General features: G+C 33.8%; 1 protein-coding gene across 3 annotated transcripts in view; it reads right to left on the bottom strand.

Annotated features, from left to right (window-relative positions):
- TRAPPC9 (trafficking protein particle complex 9) overlaps nt 1-20,206 on the bottom strand; it is a 955,484-nt gene that overhangs the window by 721,151 nt on the left and 214,127 nt on the right. For all 3 annotated transcript variants that reach the window (XM_031955139.1, XM_031955089.1, XM_031955202.1), the window contains 2 exons: nt 18,617-18,749; nt 10,255-10,418 (listed from right to left, as the gene is read on the bottom strand). In XM_031955139.1, coding sequence (XP_031810999.1) covers nt 10,255-10,418; nt 18,617-18,749 — 297 coding nt within the window. The remainder of the gene's footprint in view (nt 1-10,254; nt 10,419-18,616; nt 18,750-20,206) is intronic.

Genomic DNA, 20,206 nt, shown 5'->3' on the forward strand with positions numbered 1-20,206 from the left:
GGTGAGTTTTCTTGCTATACTTTTTTCATATTTTTGCCTTTCCTGTGACTGGCTAGAGAAAAACATGTTGCTGGCAGCTCATGAGCTAGAGTTTCAGTGGATGTGATTCCAAAGAGAACTTTGAACATGGAGCACCTATTTTGGCAGTCCAATGTTTGAGACATTGTTTGAAAGGGATATATTGGGCCAAAATGGTTTGAGATAAAGAAAATAGCAGAGTAACAAGTAATACAGATCTGGAGATGGCATTCATAATTCTAATGTCCAGTTTTCTCATTTTCCTTATTCAATATACAATTTACAATTAGTTGTACACATAAAGCTCCATGGTATTAATTAAAATGTATTTCACTTTGCCTGAAAATAATTTATTCTGCATTTGCAGCCACTCTTAAACTATAAAAAATTCAAGTTTAAATCATAAATCTATTTTGGCCATGTCAACATGAGACCATTAAATGGTTTGCATTATAGATTTTAGGCGGGAGTTTTAAATATTTTTAATGTATATATAAAGTGCAATACTACTACTATTGAAGATAATAACAATACATATTTACATTGTCCTTTGAGGTTTAAAAATGATCTTTTCTTATAATAATCCTGTGACACAGCTCATAGGATCATGAGATTTAGAGTTTAAAGGAACCCTAGAGATAATTTAGTAAAATCCCACTTCAAGATTAAATAGATATTAGAAACATTGCTTGTATTTAAAACTAGATACTTCAACTCCAGGAGTCTTTATTCTGAACAACACAGAATTATTAATTCCATTTGGAATTTGGGGTTCAGAAGTTTAATGACCTGTGATTCAACTACTAAAAGTTTAGTTCAATTAAACACATATTTATTAAGCAAATATATGTATACAGTACTAGAGTAGAAACTCGATAAAAAATTAAAATGAAATCGCCGCTGCCCTTGAGGAGCTTATATTCTATTGATCTCAAAAGTCATCTGAAATTATTCTCTCCCAAGTTATCAATACCAATTTAAGTTTCAAGTCCAAAGCCTCATTCTAAATTCTCACATTTCTTGGCTTCTCCCTCTCTCTGGATACTGTTTTCCTCTGGAGTTTCATGACACAGCTTTTTCCTAGATATTCTCCTACCTATGTCATTGCTCTTTCTCAGGTTCTACAGATTCTTTCCTGTATCATCATCCATCTCCCATGTCTATGCCTAGAATATCCCAAGAATCTGTCATGCTATCACTTTTCTGCTTTTCCTACACCCTCTTGGTAATCTCCTCAACTAACAGTTCAATATATCAGCTCTTCGTAGAGGTTTCGCAAATCTTTATATCCCACTCTAGCCTCTCTCCTAAGCCCTAGTGCTACATAATGTTGGACATCTTCAGATGTTTCATAGACAACTTACATTAAACATGTCCAAAATTCATTATCTTTTCACAAAAAGTCTTCTCCTCTTCCTTAGGTCCCTATTTCTATTGAGGACACCACCATCATTCCAGTCACGCAGGTCTGCAACCTCAGAATGATCCTCAAGTCTTAGTTTTTCCTCACTCCTCATAACAAAATATTTTTTTAAGTTGCTGATTCTGTCTTCATAATACATCTTGCATCAATCTCTTTCTAATCAGTCACACAGCTATCACTACGGTTAAGGACTTCATCTTACTTGAACTACTTCAGGAACTTCCTAAATGTTTTATGTTGGACTGCCTAAGTTCCAACCAACCTGTACTACTTGGCATTCATATACTCAATATATTTAGAGTTATAACAGATTTTAAAGGTTATCAAGTCTACTCTCCCCTTTTAACAGATAAAGAAACTAAGGATAAGAGGCTGAGAGACTTGCACAGGATCAATTTGCTAGTAAGTATCTAAGTCAGATTCAAAACCAGGTCTTCTTGGCTCCTGGCCCAGCACTCTATCCACTACAATGTTGCTCTTACATGATACTGTCTCCCTTATACGGGATGTACAACCATCTCACCACCTTTGCATGAATTTCCCAACTTCCTTCAGGAAGTTTCAGATGATTCCCTTCATCCTCCAGAAGTTAGAACACTCTTGCAAAGACATATTTTGCATTTAATTTTCTCTGTGTTGCTTTCCTCTACAGATTTAAGCTCCCTGAGTACGGAAATTGTTCTATTTTGTGGTTCAAGTAATGCATATTGCTTGGTATATTTTTTTTCCCCAAATCAGATGTGTAATTTCATTGGCACAAGGAGCTTCTTGTGAGAATCCCCTCTAAAAATTTCAAATTGGCTCTAGTTCTGCACTTTACAACCATAAAGAGTTGTCTGGAAGCACTGAGATATTAGTGACTTGCCCAATCACAAGGCCAGTGTGGATCAGGGGGAGGATGGATTTTAATCTAGCATTTCCTGATTCCAAAGCCCAGTCTATGCATATCCTCTCAAATAATAGGGAGTAAAAACTTTTTGTTACTGTTAAACAAAGCAAGTGATATAGGGAAGAGGCTAAAGACAGAAATGGGAAAAAGGAAAAAGGGAGGCATCTCCCTCTAGTATATAGATAGTTTATAATTATACATGTAAGTAATTATTTATATTTCCACACAAGAAAGTTATTATTTTGTTAAGTGTTAAAACTTTGATTATTTAGAAATTCATTTATGTAGAACATATTCCCCAACATCAAACAAGTCTACATTTTACATTATAAGGTGGAAATTTATGATCTATTTAGGACTTTCTGAATCATGAAAAATGAAATCATCAACTGCTCCTCAAGTTTTATGTAATTATCAGAGACTCTAAGTTTCTATTTTTCATTTTAATTGTTTTGACACATAATTAACTATGACTGATTAAATTTGAAGAGATATGAAGATAGATACATAGACAGACAGATGAATATTAACAAAAGACTACTGGATATGAGAAGTGAGTATATATATTTCTATATGAATATACAGATGTATATAATAGCATTTTATGACCTTTGCAATATAATAATTTGCTGTAATATTAATAGTAACTTATTTCAATACTCAAATTTTGTACTAACAAATGATTCTGATCATATCTATATTTTAACACTGAAAAGTCACTGAAAACTTTAACATTATTGACTTTCCATTATTTTCCAAACTGTTATTATTTGGTTTGAACTTAAGAAATTCTTTAAATGGCAACTTTCATGAACAAGAATAAAAATCAGACTCTTACCTCACATTAAATATTTGTCCATTCTGATATCAAACCTTTTAAAAGCAGGTATCCCCCACCACCACCATTTTAAAAAATGAGACTAACAAAAACTGCAGCAGTTGGAATACTGACGTTCATCTTCAGGAGAATAAAATTATCATCACTGTATTTTCTTTCCCTTTGTCCACAGAGACCTGGTTGAAATTTCTATCATCAATTCAATTTAATTCCATTCCTATTTTCTAAGGATCTACAACATGTACAAAGGAACCCATCCCAGCTCACTCTAGTAGCAGTACATAAAACAGATTGGGCCGAGAGGGGAAAAAAACAAGATTTAGGCCTGGGCAACTGGGAGAAAGGAGATGTCATTTACATAAAGAGAAATTAGGAACAATAGTAATTGTGAAACAATTGGTTTAGTAAATGAATTATACAGAAAATATTTACCTACTTAAGCAAATTAGTATAAAATGACTTAGAAATACCGACTTCTAAATAAACACCAATTAATTTTTATATCTTATTCTATTTCATCCCTAGCCAATTCAGTTTTCTATTCCACTGGTATTCAATAAATGACATTTGCAGAATAAAGGTAAAAGTGAATAAATATCAGGCCCTTACAAATATCTGTAGGAAATGCTACCTATTCTCAAACTCAACTCAGAATGATCCATCTGAATTTGGACTATAAAACAGACCCACAAAACTGCATTGATTAATCAGAGATAACCAAAGTAAGCACTGAGCAGAAACCAAAAAGGGGGGGGGGGGGGGAAGATCCCTAAAAAAAGACACCTAAAGAGAGGAGAGTGGAAAAAAGAGAAGTTTGTTTACCCCAAAAAGCCTTCCCTCTGGGCTATTAATGGCGGTCTTGGATTGCCCCTTTACAGTTGTACATACTCTCACTTATATGAGGGACAAAGAATGTGCCCAAACTTCAATCAGAATTCTGTGTCTAGTCATGGACAAGCCATTGCAACACTTTCATTCTAAGAGATGGCAGCCATAAAGAGAGGGACCATAGGGCCAAGTGATGGGTGTGCCTTAACTCCAGCCTTCTGGGAGAATGTTAGTGGGTCCCAGACTGAGATTCATTCTAGCCTATGACTCCAAAGTTAAAAAGTAGTCTGAAACTGATTTATTATGGAATAACTATCTAGAATTTGTCCTCAATTACTACGAGTATTTCAGATACTGTAAATTGCTCTTTAGCAACTCCAAATTGGTTTTCTTAGTGTGGAAGTGAGGGGTGAGGAAGAGGAAGTTCAGGTATTTAGAGCAATATCATAAGGCAAGAAATCTGTATGAGTCCCAGGAATGAGAACAAAATTCGCTAGAATCTCCAGAGGTCCAAATTAGTTGGCCTTTTCCAAGAAAAGTCCAAACCAAGTTACAGTTATTAGTCAAAAGGACTAATCTCCAAGGAAAGGTGATACATATCAGAAAAAGAACTTTATTTAGAGATTAGTATATACAACTTTCGTATTACTTAGCCATGACTATGAGGTAGAATAAGTTTTGTATTGAACATGACATACAGCTTGAGTGTCCACTTGTGAACTAGGGTCCTTTTATCTATATTTGTGGAAATCTAGAGATCAATGCTCTGTATTCTAAAGTTTATGGTGGAAATTCTTGGAAAGGATAAAATGAGCCAAAGATATATGTGATACAGAGGTGGGCAAAGGAGGGGAAAAATTGGGGAGAAAAATTGAGCCCAATTAATCTAAATAAAAAAACTACGGAATTAGTCCATAGGCTATACTATTTTTATAGATATCTCATTATCCCAAATCAACTATAAGTTCTTTGAGGGAAGGGATCATATGATAACTAAATGGCATATTTTATCCAGTATGCTCCTAATTTGTTGTTGCCATCCCAAGTAGACAGAAGGTTTGTAAAGGGCAAGGAACATATCCTAAATACTTGAATACATACTTAAGCATTTGATAAAAGCTTAGTGCTGACAGAGGTAAGCAAATTGAATTTAGAATGTTTATTTTAAATGCATTAACTAGAAGCAGGTAGATAGCACAGTGGATAAAGCACTGGTCCTAAAGTCAGGAGAAACTGAATTCAAATGCAACCTCAGTCTCTTAACACTTCTTAGCTGTGTGAACCTGAGCAAGTCAATTAACCCCAACTGCCTCACCAAAAACAAAAACAAAAAAATAATACATGGGAAATGCATTATTTTAATTCATTTCTATCAAAATTAGAAGCATGAAAAATTCAGAGTTCCAAAGCAATGCTAAACTTAACAGACCTAAAATAAAAGTTGATGCCTAGTTGGGAAGGGATGTTGTTATATTTCTACAACTTAATTTTATATTGTCTCTGCTGCCCTCCCCTGCCCAAATACTCAGTTTTACTCATCCTCGCAGCTTAAGACTTTATTTTCACAGTTTCTTCTATTTTGCAGTCCATTTATTAATGCTGACAGTTTTTTGCTACTGTAGAACATAAATGACAGGAATTAGTCCCTTTTGTATATTTTGGAAGCAGATGGTTTATTTGCATGAATTTAATTTCCTAAGAAAAATTATTACATTTTGGGACTTGAATAAAATAAGAATGATTGTTTTTATTTTTCATTTAAAAATGCATTTACTTGAAAATGTCAATAACTATAGATTTTTACATATTTATACATCCATTTACAAGATTCAAGGCAGCATAATTCAGGGGAAAACATGAAGGCTTTCAGAGTTATGGACTCTAAGTGAATGGCTTTCAGCAAGTCTCTTTAAAACCTTGGGTTTCAGTTTCCTCATCTTACAATGAAAGAATTGGACTAGATACCTACTAAGGATCTTCCTATTTCTAACATTATCAGTCAAGAAGCATTCATTAAATGTTTACTATCCACATCAGGTACCATTCTAAGCAGTGGAGATAGATGAAAAGAAAGACAAGAAGAGAATATAAGCAGTTTATATTCTAATGAGAGAAACTTACCTCAAAAATGAGATACACACAAGCTCTATACAGAGTAAAAAGAAGGCAACATAAATGGGAAAGGCATCAACAAGAGGGACTGGGAATAACATTCTGCAAAGGGTGAGATTTCAGCTGAGAACTAGAAATTAATAAGTGGAAAAGTGGAAGACTCCACGCATGGGGAAGAGCCAGGGGAAGACCACTAAGACAAGAGAGGAACTCCATGTTAATGGAATTGCAAGTAGGCCAGTATTGCTGGTTTGTAGAATGTGTGACAGAGAGTAATGATTAAGAAAACTATAAAGTTTTAAGGTCAAGAAGAACAAGTTTATATTTGATCCTACAAGTAAAATGGATGGAATTAATAGAATTTATTCAATAGGGAATTAATATAGTTACTCTTGGGAAAAAAAATAATTACCTTGGAAGCTAAGTGGAGGATGAATTATACTAGGGAGAAACCTGAGGAAAGAGATAAATTAAAAGGTTATTGCAATAGTGCTGATAATTGGTGATGAGGGACAAGATTGGGTTGTGGTTATATGAATAAAGTAGATGTACAAGAAAGATGTCGTGAAGATGCTGAACTGAAAAGAACTGGCGACAGATATAATATAGAGGTTGAACCTGAGTGAGGAAATCAGTACAATATCAAGGTTTTTAATCTGGAACATTCAGTTTGAAATGATTAAAAAGTAAATTATAAGTCCCAATCTCTCAACTATAAAACTAGGATAATAAATGCCAACTAACTTCCCTCATGGGGGTGAAGATCAAATATGATTTTTTTAATGGATTCAAATCCTAGCTCTTCCATTTATTATCTGTTTGACCTCCTGAGCAAATCATTTAATTTTTCTGGGACTCAGTTTCTATATCTGTAAAATGAAAAAAGAAACAAGTTACTTTCAGCTCAAGCTTTATGATCCTATAAAGCTACATAAGCATAATGTATTATAGAATTACAGAACTTTAGAAGAAAAGGGAGGCAAACAATTATATAGCACAACCCAAACTCAAAATATAATTTTCACAATAAAGTACCCAAAGTCAAATCACTACTTGAAAGACCTGGAGGAAGAGGGAATCATACCTTTGGAGGATGCTCATGTTTTCTCAAAAGATAGTAAGAGAATAAGAGGCATGCCTCTCATATGCTGGATGGATATTCCTAGACAAATTTCCATTAAAAAAACGGACAAGAAGTGTTAAGGGGGTCACAGCCTGCCCTCAGTGAATGAAGCACTTGAAGAACTTAGGTGAAGCGAACATCAAAGAGAATTTCAGCAATGGGAAATAATTAGACAAAGGCAATAAGGCAGGAATGCATGCCATTAGTACAGAGATAAGGAAATAACTAGAGAATCATACAATGAAAAAGAAAATTTAACTTAGAATAGATTAAGGAGGTCAACTAGCTTGATCACCATTACCAAGAGACCTCAGATCCGACAACAGAAATCTCTTCAACCAACATCCTTGACAAGTGTAACATCTGTATAAAAATACCTACTCCCTATTTTTCAGAACTAGTTTTAGCTTTTTAAGTTGCTCAGGTTAGTATAATTCTCACAACTTTCTGACTTTCTTGTGTTTGTTTAATCAACTTTAAAAATATCAAGCTTTAGCGAGGTCCTAGCCCAACACTTCTTGACATCTCTGGCCCTCTGGCCTCAGCCATACGTTCCTGCTAAGGCTAATCAATACTTCAAAGTTCAGTCCTATGTATTATTTCTTTTCATTCTCAATACATCCTCTCCTGTGAGGTAACTGGCCAACGGACTAGGGCAAAAAGATTTGAGCTGGTAGGTTAGATTCAAATTAGTCAACAAGTCAGCCAACAAATATTTGCTAAACATCTAGTATATTCCAGGCACTGTTCTAAGGGAGACACAAATAAAGGAGAAAGAAAGTCCTTGATCTCAAGGTGTTTAATGAGGCTTGTGATCCTGACTCGCGTGTCCTGAATGTACCTGTTTCCCAATCAGAACAACACGTTGTTAAGCACAGAGATAGTCTCCACTTTCTATATATATCTCCAAACAAGTAGTTGGACCTGTGCTTGGTGCCTAATATCCTGACTGATAGCAAGTTGGCCTATAATTATTCTTAGAATAAGGGAAAGGAATTCCCTTTCTCCATCATAAAAAACATTGATTAGAGTAAGGAGACCTAGAAGCAAATGCTTCCTCTGATTGCTTATTAGCAGTTGATATCACAGTGATTTTGCCAAATCACAATCTCTTGGTGCTCTCAATTTCCTCATCTGTAAATTATGATGTTTGCTAGATGACTTTTAAGGTGCTCTTCAGCTCTAAAACCTATCATTCTAAGAACATTCAGTCTAAATGGTACAAAATATTACATAAAGAAACAATGTAGTCTTAGAATCAGAAAATGTCTCAATCATACTTGCTAGCAATGTGACTGAACTGCAAGATCATAGAGTCAGAGCTATAAAAAATCTTGGAGGCCATCATTTGACATATGAAGCCAAAGGGAGGTTACATGACCACCCAGGGTCATATGGTTAGTATATGATCTGGATGGTAAACCCAGTACCCTAACAACTATGCGAGGAAAATAACGTTGTCTAGAGAGTCTTGGATTTGGAGGCAAAAGACCTAGATTGAATCCTGTTTCTGTCATTTACTGCCCTGGTTTCCTTATCCATAAGATTATCCATATTATACTTATGTATACAATATATATATCATACAATATATATGTATATCAATGTATTATAATATTATTATATTATACAATATATTATACAATACAATAATACAATAATATACATATAATAATACAATATAATATAATATTGTATTGTACAATATTGTACATTGTATTGTACAATAATATACAATACAATACAATATATATGTATATTGTATGATATTGTATGTATCAATATATATATCATACATACATTATACTATACATTATACATTATACATACATACATTATACTAATCCATATTATACTTATGGATAATAATCCATAATACTTATGGATAATAATCTTTAAAGTCCTTACTTAGTATAAGATCTAAAGTACTTCTGTAATTTATATGTATGTCACTTGAGGACAATGATATCTGCCCTATCTAACACGATATAAAGTATTATAATTATATCCTTAGCTCCAATATATCCTTCCAGGATATACAGAAAAATTGCAGATAAGAAATATCTTCACAAAAGTCCTCTGTGTATTATTTTATTTATTGTTGCTCATAGAAGTGTATAATCTACCTACCTTAATTACCTCACAATGTTCTCACATTTGAATGACCATATTTCCAGGGGGGGAAAGGAAGAGGGCTTTGTAGGCTGTGACAAAGGGTAATGAATCCAATAATAACTTAAGAAGTACATTATTAGTGCCTACTATATACCAAATATTGGGTTTTCATTTTCACTAGAAAGAAAAAACTAGCATCATAAGTTGGAAGTCACAAGAAGGCAGACCACTACTGAAGACAAAAAAACTTCCTAATAATGACTACTGTTGTAATAATGGAAAGCTCCGTTTCTTAAGGTAATGAGTTCTCTGTCAATGAAAGTGCTCAAAAAGTGTTTAGCAACCACTTTTCTGGCTTATGGCAGAGGAATGTGTGCATAAGCAGGAGGTTAGAATACAGAGTTTCTCAGGTAGCCGTCAACTAAGGCTCTATTGCACTATACATCCTAATTTTATGAGTGGTATAGGAGAATGAGGACAATTAATCTATCAATAAACATGTATTAAGAGTCCATTATGTGCCAGGCACTGTGCTAAATGCTGCACTGTACTAGTATATACTGTTTATAAATCACCTCATGGACTCACTATTCTCTCCAGAGAAAACTCATGACTGGGTGGATTTTGATTTTGACTTGACATGACAATTTTTATGTGCTAAATGTCCTAATATCTTAAGTGTTATACTTATTTTTGTGACAGTCAAAAAAGCAAAATGGCCAGTTTGAAAAGTAACACTAACTCTCTGAGCACATTCATTGACATCAATAGGACATGAGTACATTTTTGCTTAAGAACAAGACACATGGGGAAATTATCTGTGCTCTTGTGCTTGAGAACTAAGGAAGCAGGATGTGACCACTGACTTGTTAGCAGTAAAAGAAATAAATAAATCAAAGCCAGCACACCTTTGGTGGTGAGAATTTTTGATGTGACTTCTAGTTTCTCCAAAGGTTCAGTTCCAATGTTTTCCAATTTAATGTCAAGTTGCTGGGTCTCTCCATTATAAAGCTGGACAGACACATTAGTGGAGATTTCATCCCCAGAGGAGGGCTGCAAAGTACGGGCTGACCTAAAATAGCAATAAAACAAAAGACTGACTCAGCATTTTAAAAATTATTCATATCATTGAAAAAGATATATATACTAGAGACATTATAAAAAGTGAAGAGAAATTATGAGCCAGGAAAATAGACTTTAGGAATCAACCAAACAACAAAAGTATAAAATATATGAAGTTATATTTAATCTATATGTCCTTAAAATTCAGTTAGCATGCAAAAATTAATTTACATTTTTAATCCTATACCAACCAAATTCCCAAAGGGACAAAAATATGGAAAAAAATAACAAAACTCATTAAAATGTTAAAAGAAATAGGGACAAAGAGGAATAACATTGCCAGGCCTCAAAATATCTTATAAAACAGCATTCACAAAAACTATCTGTATTGGTTAATACATAGAAAGGAAGATCAGTGGAATAAAATAGACAAATAAGAATCAGAAACAATAGAATTCAAGAACCCAGTGTTGCATAAAATGGAAAACATAAATTACCTAAGAAAAAAACTCTAAAATGATAAAAATTGGTGGGAATATTAGAAAGCAATCTTAATGAAATTAAACTCAGATTAACATCTTAGATCATATTCCAAAATATATTCTAAATAGCCATTCAATCTTTAAAAGATCATACTATTAAAAAATTACAGATGATATAATTCTCATAGTTATGTGTAAGATATATATATATATATATATATATATATATATTTTTTTTTTTTAATTTCAAGACAATTAAGGTTAAGTGACTTGTCCAGGGTCACACACCTAGTAAGGATTAAGTTTCTAAGCCCACATTTGAACTCAAGTTCTTCTCACTCCAGGATCTGTGCTCTAGGAAACATATTCGTAACTAAAGAATAGATAGAAGCAATTACTTGAAACTAAAAAACTTCTGTATAGACAAAACACACCTAGGATAAGAAGGGAAATGGATGAATAAAGGGAAAGAGAACCATTTTATCAAATTTTTCAGAAGAGAAATTCATATCCAAGCTATATAAATAATACATACACGTATATATGCACACACATATGTATACAGTAATAGACATTTCCTAATACATTTGTGTTCAAAGGGTAAAAACAGTTGCCAAAAGAAGACTAAAACTTACGTGCTTATTTATTACAGCAAGATCCATGAAACAAACATGAAATAGGCTACCACATATAAGAGCAAAAATTAAATTAAAGACATGTATAACAAACTCTATATGCCATTGGTGAAAAAATGAAAGGGAATTCACAATTCTTAACAAATGACCTCCTGACAGTGGGTCAGCAATGTCATCCTTTATGTACAAAGGCTGGCACATTCTTATACATAATGGATTGCCAACCTAAACTTAAAAAAAAAAAAAAAAAACTTGTGAAAGGAAGCCATATTTTCCAAATGTTGCTTGAAAATCTCTGTTTTAAGGATTTAAAAAATAGGGCTAACTTTAAAATAAATTTTATTTTAAATATACTTAGTACTCTTCTTCTCATAGTTAAACATTTGAGAAGACTAATTTGTTTCTATATGATGGTTAACAGTTGACTTCCCGTTTAATTCCTGATTTCACACTTTATTTTAGGGCCAAACTCTGCATAATTCTGGAAGGAATGTTTGAGCTGGTCCTGCTGATGTTTTTGGGGGAAGGGGTATCATATTATTCCTACCAATGATATCTAAAAGACCTGAAAACTTGCAGATTTGATTTTGGACTTTAAATTAGGGTTAAGCCCTGCATATTCTGAAGGTACTATCTACATTAAACAGGTGTACTTTTTGGTCTGGGGCTATTTTTACTTTTATTTGGGGGAAGGAAAGTGGGAACAAAGCAGAAGGAAGAGTTGAGCGTTAAATTATTTCAGGGACAGTTCAGGTTAGAGATCTGTAAACTTACGAGTATTCCCAAAGTGGTCTGATCCAGGATAAAGTCTGAGAGCTGCCTTCCAGGTCTGAGCTCCACCAGTTCCTGACTTGGATTTGAGCTTGAGAACACATCGGTAGGCTTGCCCCTAGTTGAAGCTCAGACACTGAGCTGGGCTCAGACACTACCAGTGCCTAAGCTTTCCATCTGGTTCAGTGACAAAACTGCAGGCATGCCTATGGTCTGGTATTCTTGCCAAGGTTATTTTGTTCTTTAGACTTTAGACTGGGCTGAAATCTGGAACCAAGAATATTGCTTCACTCCTGAGATGAGAGTCACAAAGCTGTTGCTTGTTTCTGTACTTTATTCATGTTGAGTACCTCAAGGCACTCAACTGTTCCTTACTCTGTAATGTCACCCTTAGGCAGAGGTCCTTGCTCATTCCTCCTTGGATTACAGGATTGACTAGTGAATGACAACATTGTCTGGTGAATCCTGTTCCTTCATTCTGCCCAAGGACAGGTCCCTCTATGTTTGTCTGGAGCCTCTTCCTGCTCTGCTCCACAGTCATGGCCTTCTTTTGATGACTATTCCTATCTAGACCCTGTACAAAGACATCTCTGTGTCTGTGTGATGATCTAAGCTAGAAAAATGATGCACCATCAGTTGGGGAATGGCTGAAGAAGTTATGGTATATGATTGTTATGGGATATTATTGTTCTGTAAGAAACTGATTTCAGAGAGGCCTATAGAGCCTTACATGAACTGATGCTAAGTGAAGTGAGTAGAAACAAGAGAACATTATACACGGCAACAACAATATTATATCAACTCTGGTGAATATGGCTCTTTTCAACAATGAGACGACTCACTTCAGTTCTACTGGTCTTGTATTGGAGAGAGCCATCTGCCTGTGGGGACTGAGTGTAAATCACAACATAGTTTTTGTTGTTGCTGTTAACTTGTTTGTTTTTTTCTTTCTCATTTTTTCCTTTTTGATCTGATTATTCTTATACAACATGACAATTGTGGAAATATGTACAGAAGAATTGCATATTTTTAACATATATTGGATTATTTGCCAGCTAGTGGAGGGGATAGAGAGAAGGGAGGGAAAAAAATTTGAAGCAGAAGGTTTTGTAAGGGTGAATGTTAAAAAATATCTATGCATATGTTTTGAAAATAAAAAACTTTTAATAAAAAACTAAAAGAAGAGCTTGGCTTTATATCTTTCTGCTGCTCTACCATCTGGGTTCCTCCTAACTCTTTACTTTTCTAGTGGCCTAAATAATATTGTGCTCTCTTTCAATGCAAGATGGTCAACAAGTTTCTTCTTTAAATCGTTCCATATTTTTAACTCTGAAAGATCAATTTAAATAATCATAATGAAATGCCTATTTTTTCCAAGGCTTATGCTACAGATCAGGAATATAAAGATTGAGATATCACAGATTAGGTCATTAAAAGTAGGGACTTTTCTTTCCTTAGTAGAATAAAAAGGTACTATCCATTGTTTTTTTATCTTAGGAAGTAGAATTTTTTTAAATGTGAAATCAAAGGCTTTCACATTATTGCACTGAGGTAACTTCTCTGGAGTATTTTCATCATATAGGAAGATTTCCTCATAGGATCTTAGATTATAGTTGTTAAATGTATCTCTAAGACATATGACACAATGATTATGTCTGAGTCACTGATTGTTATCTTGTTCCAGTATCTTTCCCTCTCCTTTTCTTTCCTGACCAGCATAGGATAATGGGCATTTGGAGCATTCTGTTCCTTTGCTGGATCCAGATAATATAAACTAGGTAGGGCAGTAACTGAAATTTTCGTGAAACAGATTTTTGTGAACATTTTATGGAGAAATTAGGATGTCAGGAAATGGAGAACAATGAAGTTATGGGTTTTTTTTTCCTCAGTACCAAATTGAATTGATGGCTACTCTTGGTTTAACTAACTGAAATAAGAGTGTCTGCATTTGGAATTAGTGTGGCTTAGCCAGAAGTTAGTATGTTGGGGAAAATTCTTAAATTCCCCACCAGAAATGTGGATAAAAAGATAATCCTTCCTAAGTATATAGCATGTTACAAAGTACCATTCTCATAACATCCCTATAAAGTAGTGATTCCTATATTACCCCTTTCAGACCCAATTATTATACACTTCTTTCCTCACGTATTCTACATCCATGACAATATATGATTCTGCCTACAGGCCTTTTTTGCACACTGTAGGCCCTCTGTTTTCACCACTGACCTAGAGAATCCCTAGCTTCCTTCAAAGCCCAGCTTGGGTCCATCTTATTCTGAAAGCCTTTCTTGCCCCTGAAATTGGTAGCAGCCTCTCCATTCCCAACTACTTAGTTTCACTTTTTATACATTGTGCGAATACTTATTCGAGTCCCTTCAGGGAAAGTGGCACTTCATTTTTCTCTCTTTATTGCTAGGACCCAGTCCAAACTTGACCCACAGCAGTTGTTCAAGAAATGCCTGTTTAATAGGATCAGTTTAACTGATGAGAAGGGCCCAAAATTCAGAATTGGGGTGATGTATATAGGGTTACACAGCCACTGAGTAGGAGAGCAAGGCCAGGAATTCTGAGCTGGTTTATGACTTCTCATCTAGGGCTCTTTTCACCACAGTAAACTGTCCCATTAAAATCCTGCTGGTATAGGCCTGAGTGGGTCAGTTCTTAATGATACAAGGAAAATTCCAAGAGCTGTTTTTCTTAGAGGGATCCTTGGCACAAGAAGTGAACATCGGGGCACAATGTTGAGTCACTCAATTGTTTTACTGAAAGAGATTTTGTTACAGATTCTACATGTATACCCAACTTTTAGTATCACTGTGGCTTATATAGATAAAGTAGATAATTGGTATTTTGTATTCTTATTGTGAATGTATCCAGAGTTCATACTATTCCCAGAAATGAAACAGACTGTCCTTCATTTGTATATATTTCACTGACAATCATAGGAATCAGGAAAATGTCACTGTAAGTAATAAGCTTGGAACAAGCTAGGGATCCCAAAAGCCAAAGGATAAAGGGAATTAATTTTAAGTCAGATCTAATTCACATCAGTCCAGTGTTCATGACCAAGACTGGAATGTAATAAGATAATCATCAAACATAAAATACAAGAAAAATGGCTTTACCTATAACAAAGGAGTCAAAGGATATAATTGGTAAAAACCAAACATTGTTCCACTGCCTTCCCATTCATCAAGGCAACAAGACAGAATCAAATGTTCACTATGCAAGTCAATGGAAATTCTGCCAAAACTGACAAACATCAACTTCTTATAAGCTATATTTTTAAATATCCTAGGCCTGAATACCTTACCTTCTTACCCACTTAAATGGAAAACATCCTAGTTCATGTAAAATAAATATTATTTATATGACAGAGTTCAATCTAGCTATTAAGCCTATACAAAGTTAAAGAGATAAGAGGTGGAAGGTGAGGTATTTAATAAGCAAGCCAGTTTGGCTTGAACCTAGAATGCATTAAGAAGAGTAATTTGTAGTAAGTCTTGAAAGGCAGAATGGAAACAGATTATGAAGATCTCAAAAAGGTTAGTTTCCATTTTTACTCTAAAATAGGAAACTAATTTGATCTTCTAAAGCAACAAGTGACATATTCAAGTACCTGATATAGGAGTATTAATTCAATAGTTGTATGAAGAATAGGTTGGGAAGAGGAGTTAAAGCAGAGATGTCAATTAAGTGGCTAGTACAACAATTAAGTGGCCAGTTGAAAAACAATAAAAGTATAAATTGAGTTAGCAACATCATGTAAGTGAAGTAAAGATGGATGTAAGCAAAGATATGGAAGGCTTAGAAATTCATTGAATACAATGGGAGGATGCTAGGAGGAGAAGTTAATAAGTGACAGTGTAGTGATGAAAATGACTCCATAATTGCACAGCTGAGAGACTAAAAGAATACTGAAACCAAGGAATTTGAAAGAGGGGTAGGGTTGTAGAGAAAGATAATGAGTTTTGTTTTGGATAATTTAAGTTTGAGATGCTAATAGGATATTCACTTTGAAACCTCCAATAAGTAGTTCATGATTCAAGATTAGCACTCAAGATAGATATATAGATTTGGGAATTATCTATATAGAGATCATAACGGAATTAAAATTAAAATATAAAGAGAAATTATTAAAAGAAATAGGGACAAAGAGGAATAACATTGCCAGGCCTCAAAATGTCTTATAAAATAGCACTCACAAAAACTATCTGTATTGGTTAATACATAAAAAGGAAGATCAACCAAAAAATACTTTTAATAGACATATAAACAGTAAGAACAAATACAGGTACCTGGGGAATACAAATGAGTGATAAAATTTTATCAAATAATGAGTCTCAGGAAAGGTAAAGTTCAAAATAAACTAAATCTCGCAATGAATAATAAACACATGAAAAATAGCTGGTTTTTTGTTGGGTATGAGGAAGAGGATCAGAAGTTTCAACTGCTACAATGGGTAGATGCAATAATGATGAATATAGTTTGGAAAATAAGAACTGAAACGATTAATCTACCTTCTATTTCCTAAGGATAGAACAAAAACTATTAAGAGACATTTGGGAACAAGTAGGTGGTACAATAGATGGAGCATTTAGCCATAGAGTCAGAAAAACTTGATTTCAAATCTGGCCTGTGATACTTACTATGTGTGATAAATAAAGAGATGATAAAACAGTAAGTGCCCTCAGATCACCAAGCCAAAATGAAATACCTAAGGAGATGAAAAGGATTGATGAATGTGACCCTTATCTATCATCAGTCTTTGAAAAAATAATGGCCAACGTTAGCGGTGCAATTGAATTAGAAATGGAGATATGTCCTCATTTTTAAAAAAGGAAAATTATAGATCTGTGGACTTGCCTTCAATTCCTGGAATTCATTAAAATTCAACTAAGTAGGTTGCAATATGGGAAAAACAAGGTCACAAAAAGGACTTAGGGATTGAGATGTGTGTCTTGGCAATATCAATATTAGTCAACAATGAGATATGATAGTTTTTTTTTTAAGCTAAGATAAAATTAAACCTCAAAAAATTAGTGTCCAGAATAGGGGAGATGATAGTCCCAACTCAACTATTCTCCAGTAACACCATATCTTAGAAATCAGGGCATCAAATTTTAAGGAGGACACAAGAAACCACAGCAAACTAGGAAATAAGATCAATATGTTGAGGAACTAGAAAAGACATCACATAGGAAATCAGTGGAAGGAACTACAAATGTTTAATCTGGAGAAGAGAAGACCTAGAAGAGACTGTCTTCAAATTCAAGACAATTATGAGAAAGATGAACTCACAGATCTAAAAAGTATAACTAGAAACAATGGATAGAAGCTGGAGAAAGATAAATTTCAGCTTGATACAATCCAAAACTCAAATGACTTGCTTCAAGACAAAAAAATTACTCCTTACAAGAGGTCTATGAGGCTTCTTTAACTTTTTCTACTTGCAACCCTTTTTGCCCATGAAATTTTTATGTGATATAGATACATAAAACAGGTATGCAAATCAATCATTTACTGATAATAAATCATAATTTCACAACACCCCCCACTTTCAGTTACAAGACCTCATATAGGAACAAGAACAACAATTTAAGAAAGTGGGTGCTATCAGTACTGATAAGAGAAGCTGTAGAGGAAATTCTTACTCAATTGTCATTTTGATTATTGATTAGACTATTTTATGGCCCTTTCAATTCTGACATTCTGTGAATCTGTTTTAAAATTAGGGAAAGAAAGAAAAAAAGAGATAGAAGGAGAAAAGTTATGAAGGATAATGAAAAAATTGTAATAAGCAAATATTTAAGTTCCCACCATATGCCAAGAACTGTTCTGAGCACCGGAGATACAAAGAAAGGCAAAAAAAAATTTCAAAATGGGGAGAGGGAGGAAAGGGAGAAGGGACTATATAACTCTGATGATTTACAAGCTTAATATTAAAAAAAGAGAGAGAGAAGAGAAATTTTTCTTTATATATATTTCATAAGTAAGAGTTCCAAATTCTGCTAAATCCCTTTTAAGTCAGGTCCCATTCTTCCCCAAGATTACAATTCTACAGCAAAGTTCACACTTCATTATGATTGTTATTGGACATATATTTTCCTTGTACCATTTCTAATAGCTTTAACCAAAACCTTTTCCTACTTAACAATCCTAAAATAATCCCCCATCCTGTCATTGTTCAAAAGAACTATTAATGAATGAGATTATACTTAGCCTCTGTGTCAAGAGCAAACAAATCATTTGAAGACTAAAGTTTTTTAAAGCAAGAATTTATTTTTTAAATGTAAATTTAAATTCTTTTCTTTGCTTACCTGGGTAATGAAGTGCTTATCTGCAATCTTGGCAAGGCAGGAATAACTTCTACTGTGGAGCCATTGGTCTTTATTCCTGGTAGGCTGTCTAGCAAACAATCACTAAACACCCCAAAAACAGTAGTATGATAACCTGAAAAAAAAATTTACGTCTCAGTGAATCTTGAAAGCTTTTATTCTTAAGTCCTTCTGATCATCAAGAATATTCATTGCATGGCTATTCAGGATTCCACATTACTATTTACCCATATAAAAAATGCAGAATAGGGCAGTTAGGTGACACAGTGATAGAGCACCAGCCCTGAATTCAGGAGGACTTGAGTTCAAATCTGATCTTAGACACTTAATACTTCTTAACTATGTAACCCAGGGCAAGACACTTAACCCCAATTGTCTCATGAAAAAAAAATTAGAATGAAGCAATACTTCTCTTCTCTGCAAGGCATAAAAAAATTTAGTAAATATTGTAAAAATGCTTTGGAATGCTTTTAGACACAGGAAAACCCAATGACTAAGTATTAGTCTTACAACCAGACATCTGTAATCTGAAAAATAATATACTCTAAAAATTTATGATTTCATCAATCCAACTATGCTTTGAGAAAGTTTATAAATGGTTTTGGCAGAAAAAAAAAAAAAGATGAACATTATGGCTAGTGTTCTGGAAATAAGCTTTTATTTCTTGGAAATTTCTAGGAAATAAACAGACTTTAGATAGCATCACAAAGGCCAAAACTCAGCCAATATCTTAAAACTTAACTTTCTTGACAGAATTTTTGGAAACTAATGCTCCATGGGCATGAGCACAGTCTTTCAGGTGCTAAAGTCACATTACCAACATAATACAAAGTATAAAAAATATGATTTTAGTGGAAGAGTGTTTACAAAAACTGAATTTCAAAACTGAATAATTTTCAAAGTGATTTGAAATGAGATTGTTGGCAAACATGCAAAATTACAGAATAACAAAATAACTGAGAGAGAAGGTCAGAAATTACCTAGTCCAAAGTTTATCTGACTAAAAATTTCCAGTTACTTAATAAAAGATTAAAATAGACTATAAACATAGATATAATTATCATAAACAATATACATCCATATTCAAATATCAACCTTTGGTTAAATGACAATGACTATTTTTCACTAGCTTTAAATCAACTCTTAGGTGAAAATAAAAAGGTTACTATATAATTATAAATAATGTTCTTTTATAGATATTTAAAGTCTTGGCTTCTGCTTCTTTAAGACCTCAATTTCAAACACTTCCAATTTCCTGTTCTTTCATTTTCTTCCTGTTGAATTTAACTGACAAAACAATCCTCTCAATCATTTCTCTTGAACTTTCACCATTACCCATTCTGGTATATTACCATGTGTAACTTTAACTACCTCAATCTGTTCTTCTAACATTGTGATCTTTGTCAGGTCCTCCAGGACATTCAATTTGCTTATCGGTAAATAAGGAACTTAGACTAGTTGCTGTCTAAAATCTTTTCTAGTTCTAACTGTTCTATATTCTGTGTTCTAATGTTCTTTATTGAAAAGTCTCTTCCTAAAAAAAAAAAGAAAAAAGAAAAGTCTCTTCATGCT

Source organism: Sarcophilus harrisii, chromosome 1, assembly GCF_902635505.1.
Source record: "Sarcophilus harrisii chromosome 1, mSarHar1.11, whole genome shotgun sequence".
NCBI lineage: Eukaryota > Metazoa > Chordata > Mammalia > Dasyuromorphia > Dasyuridae > Sarcophilus > Sarcophilus harrisii.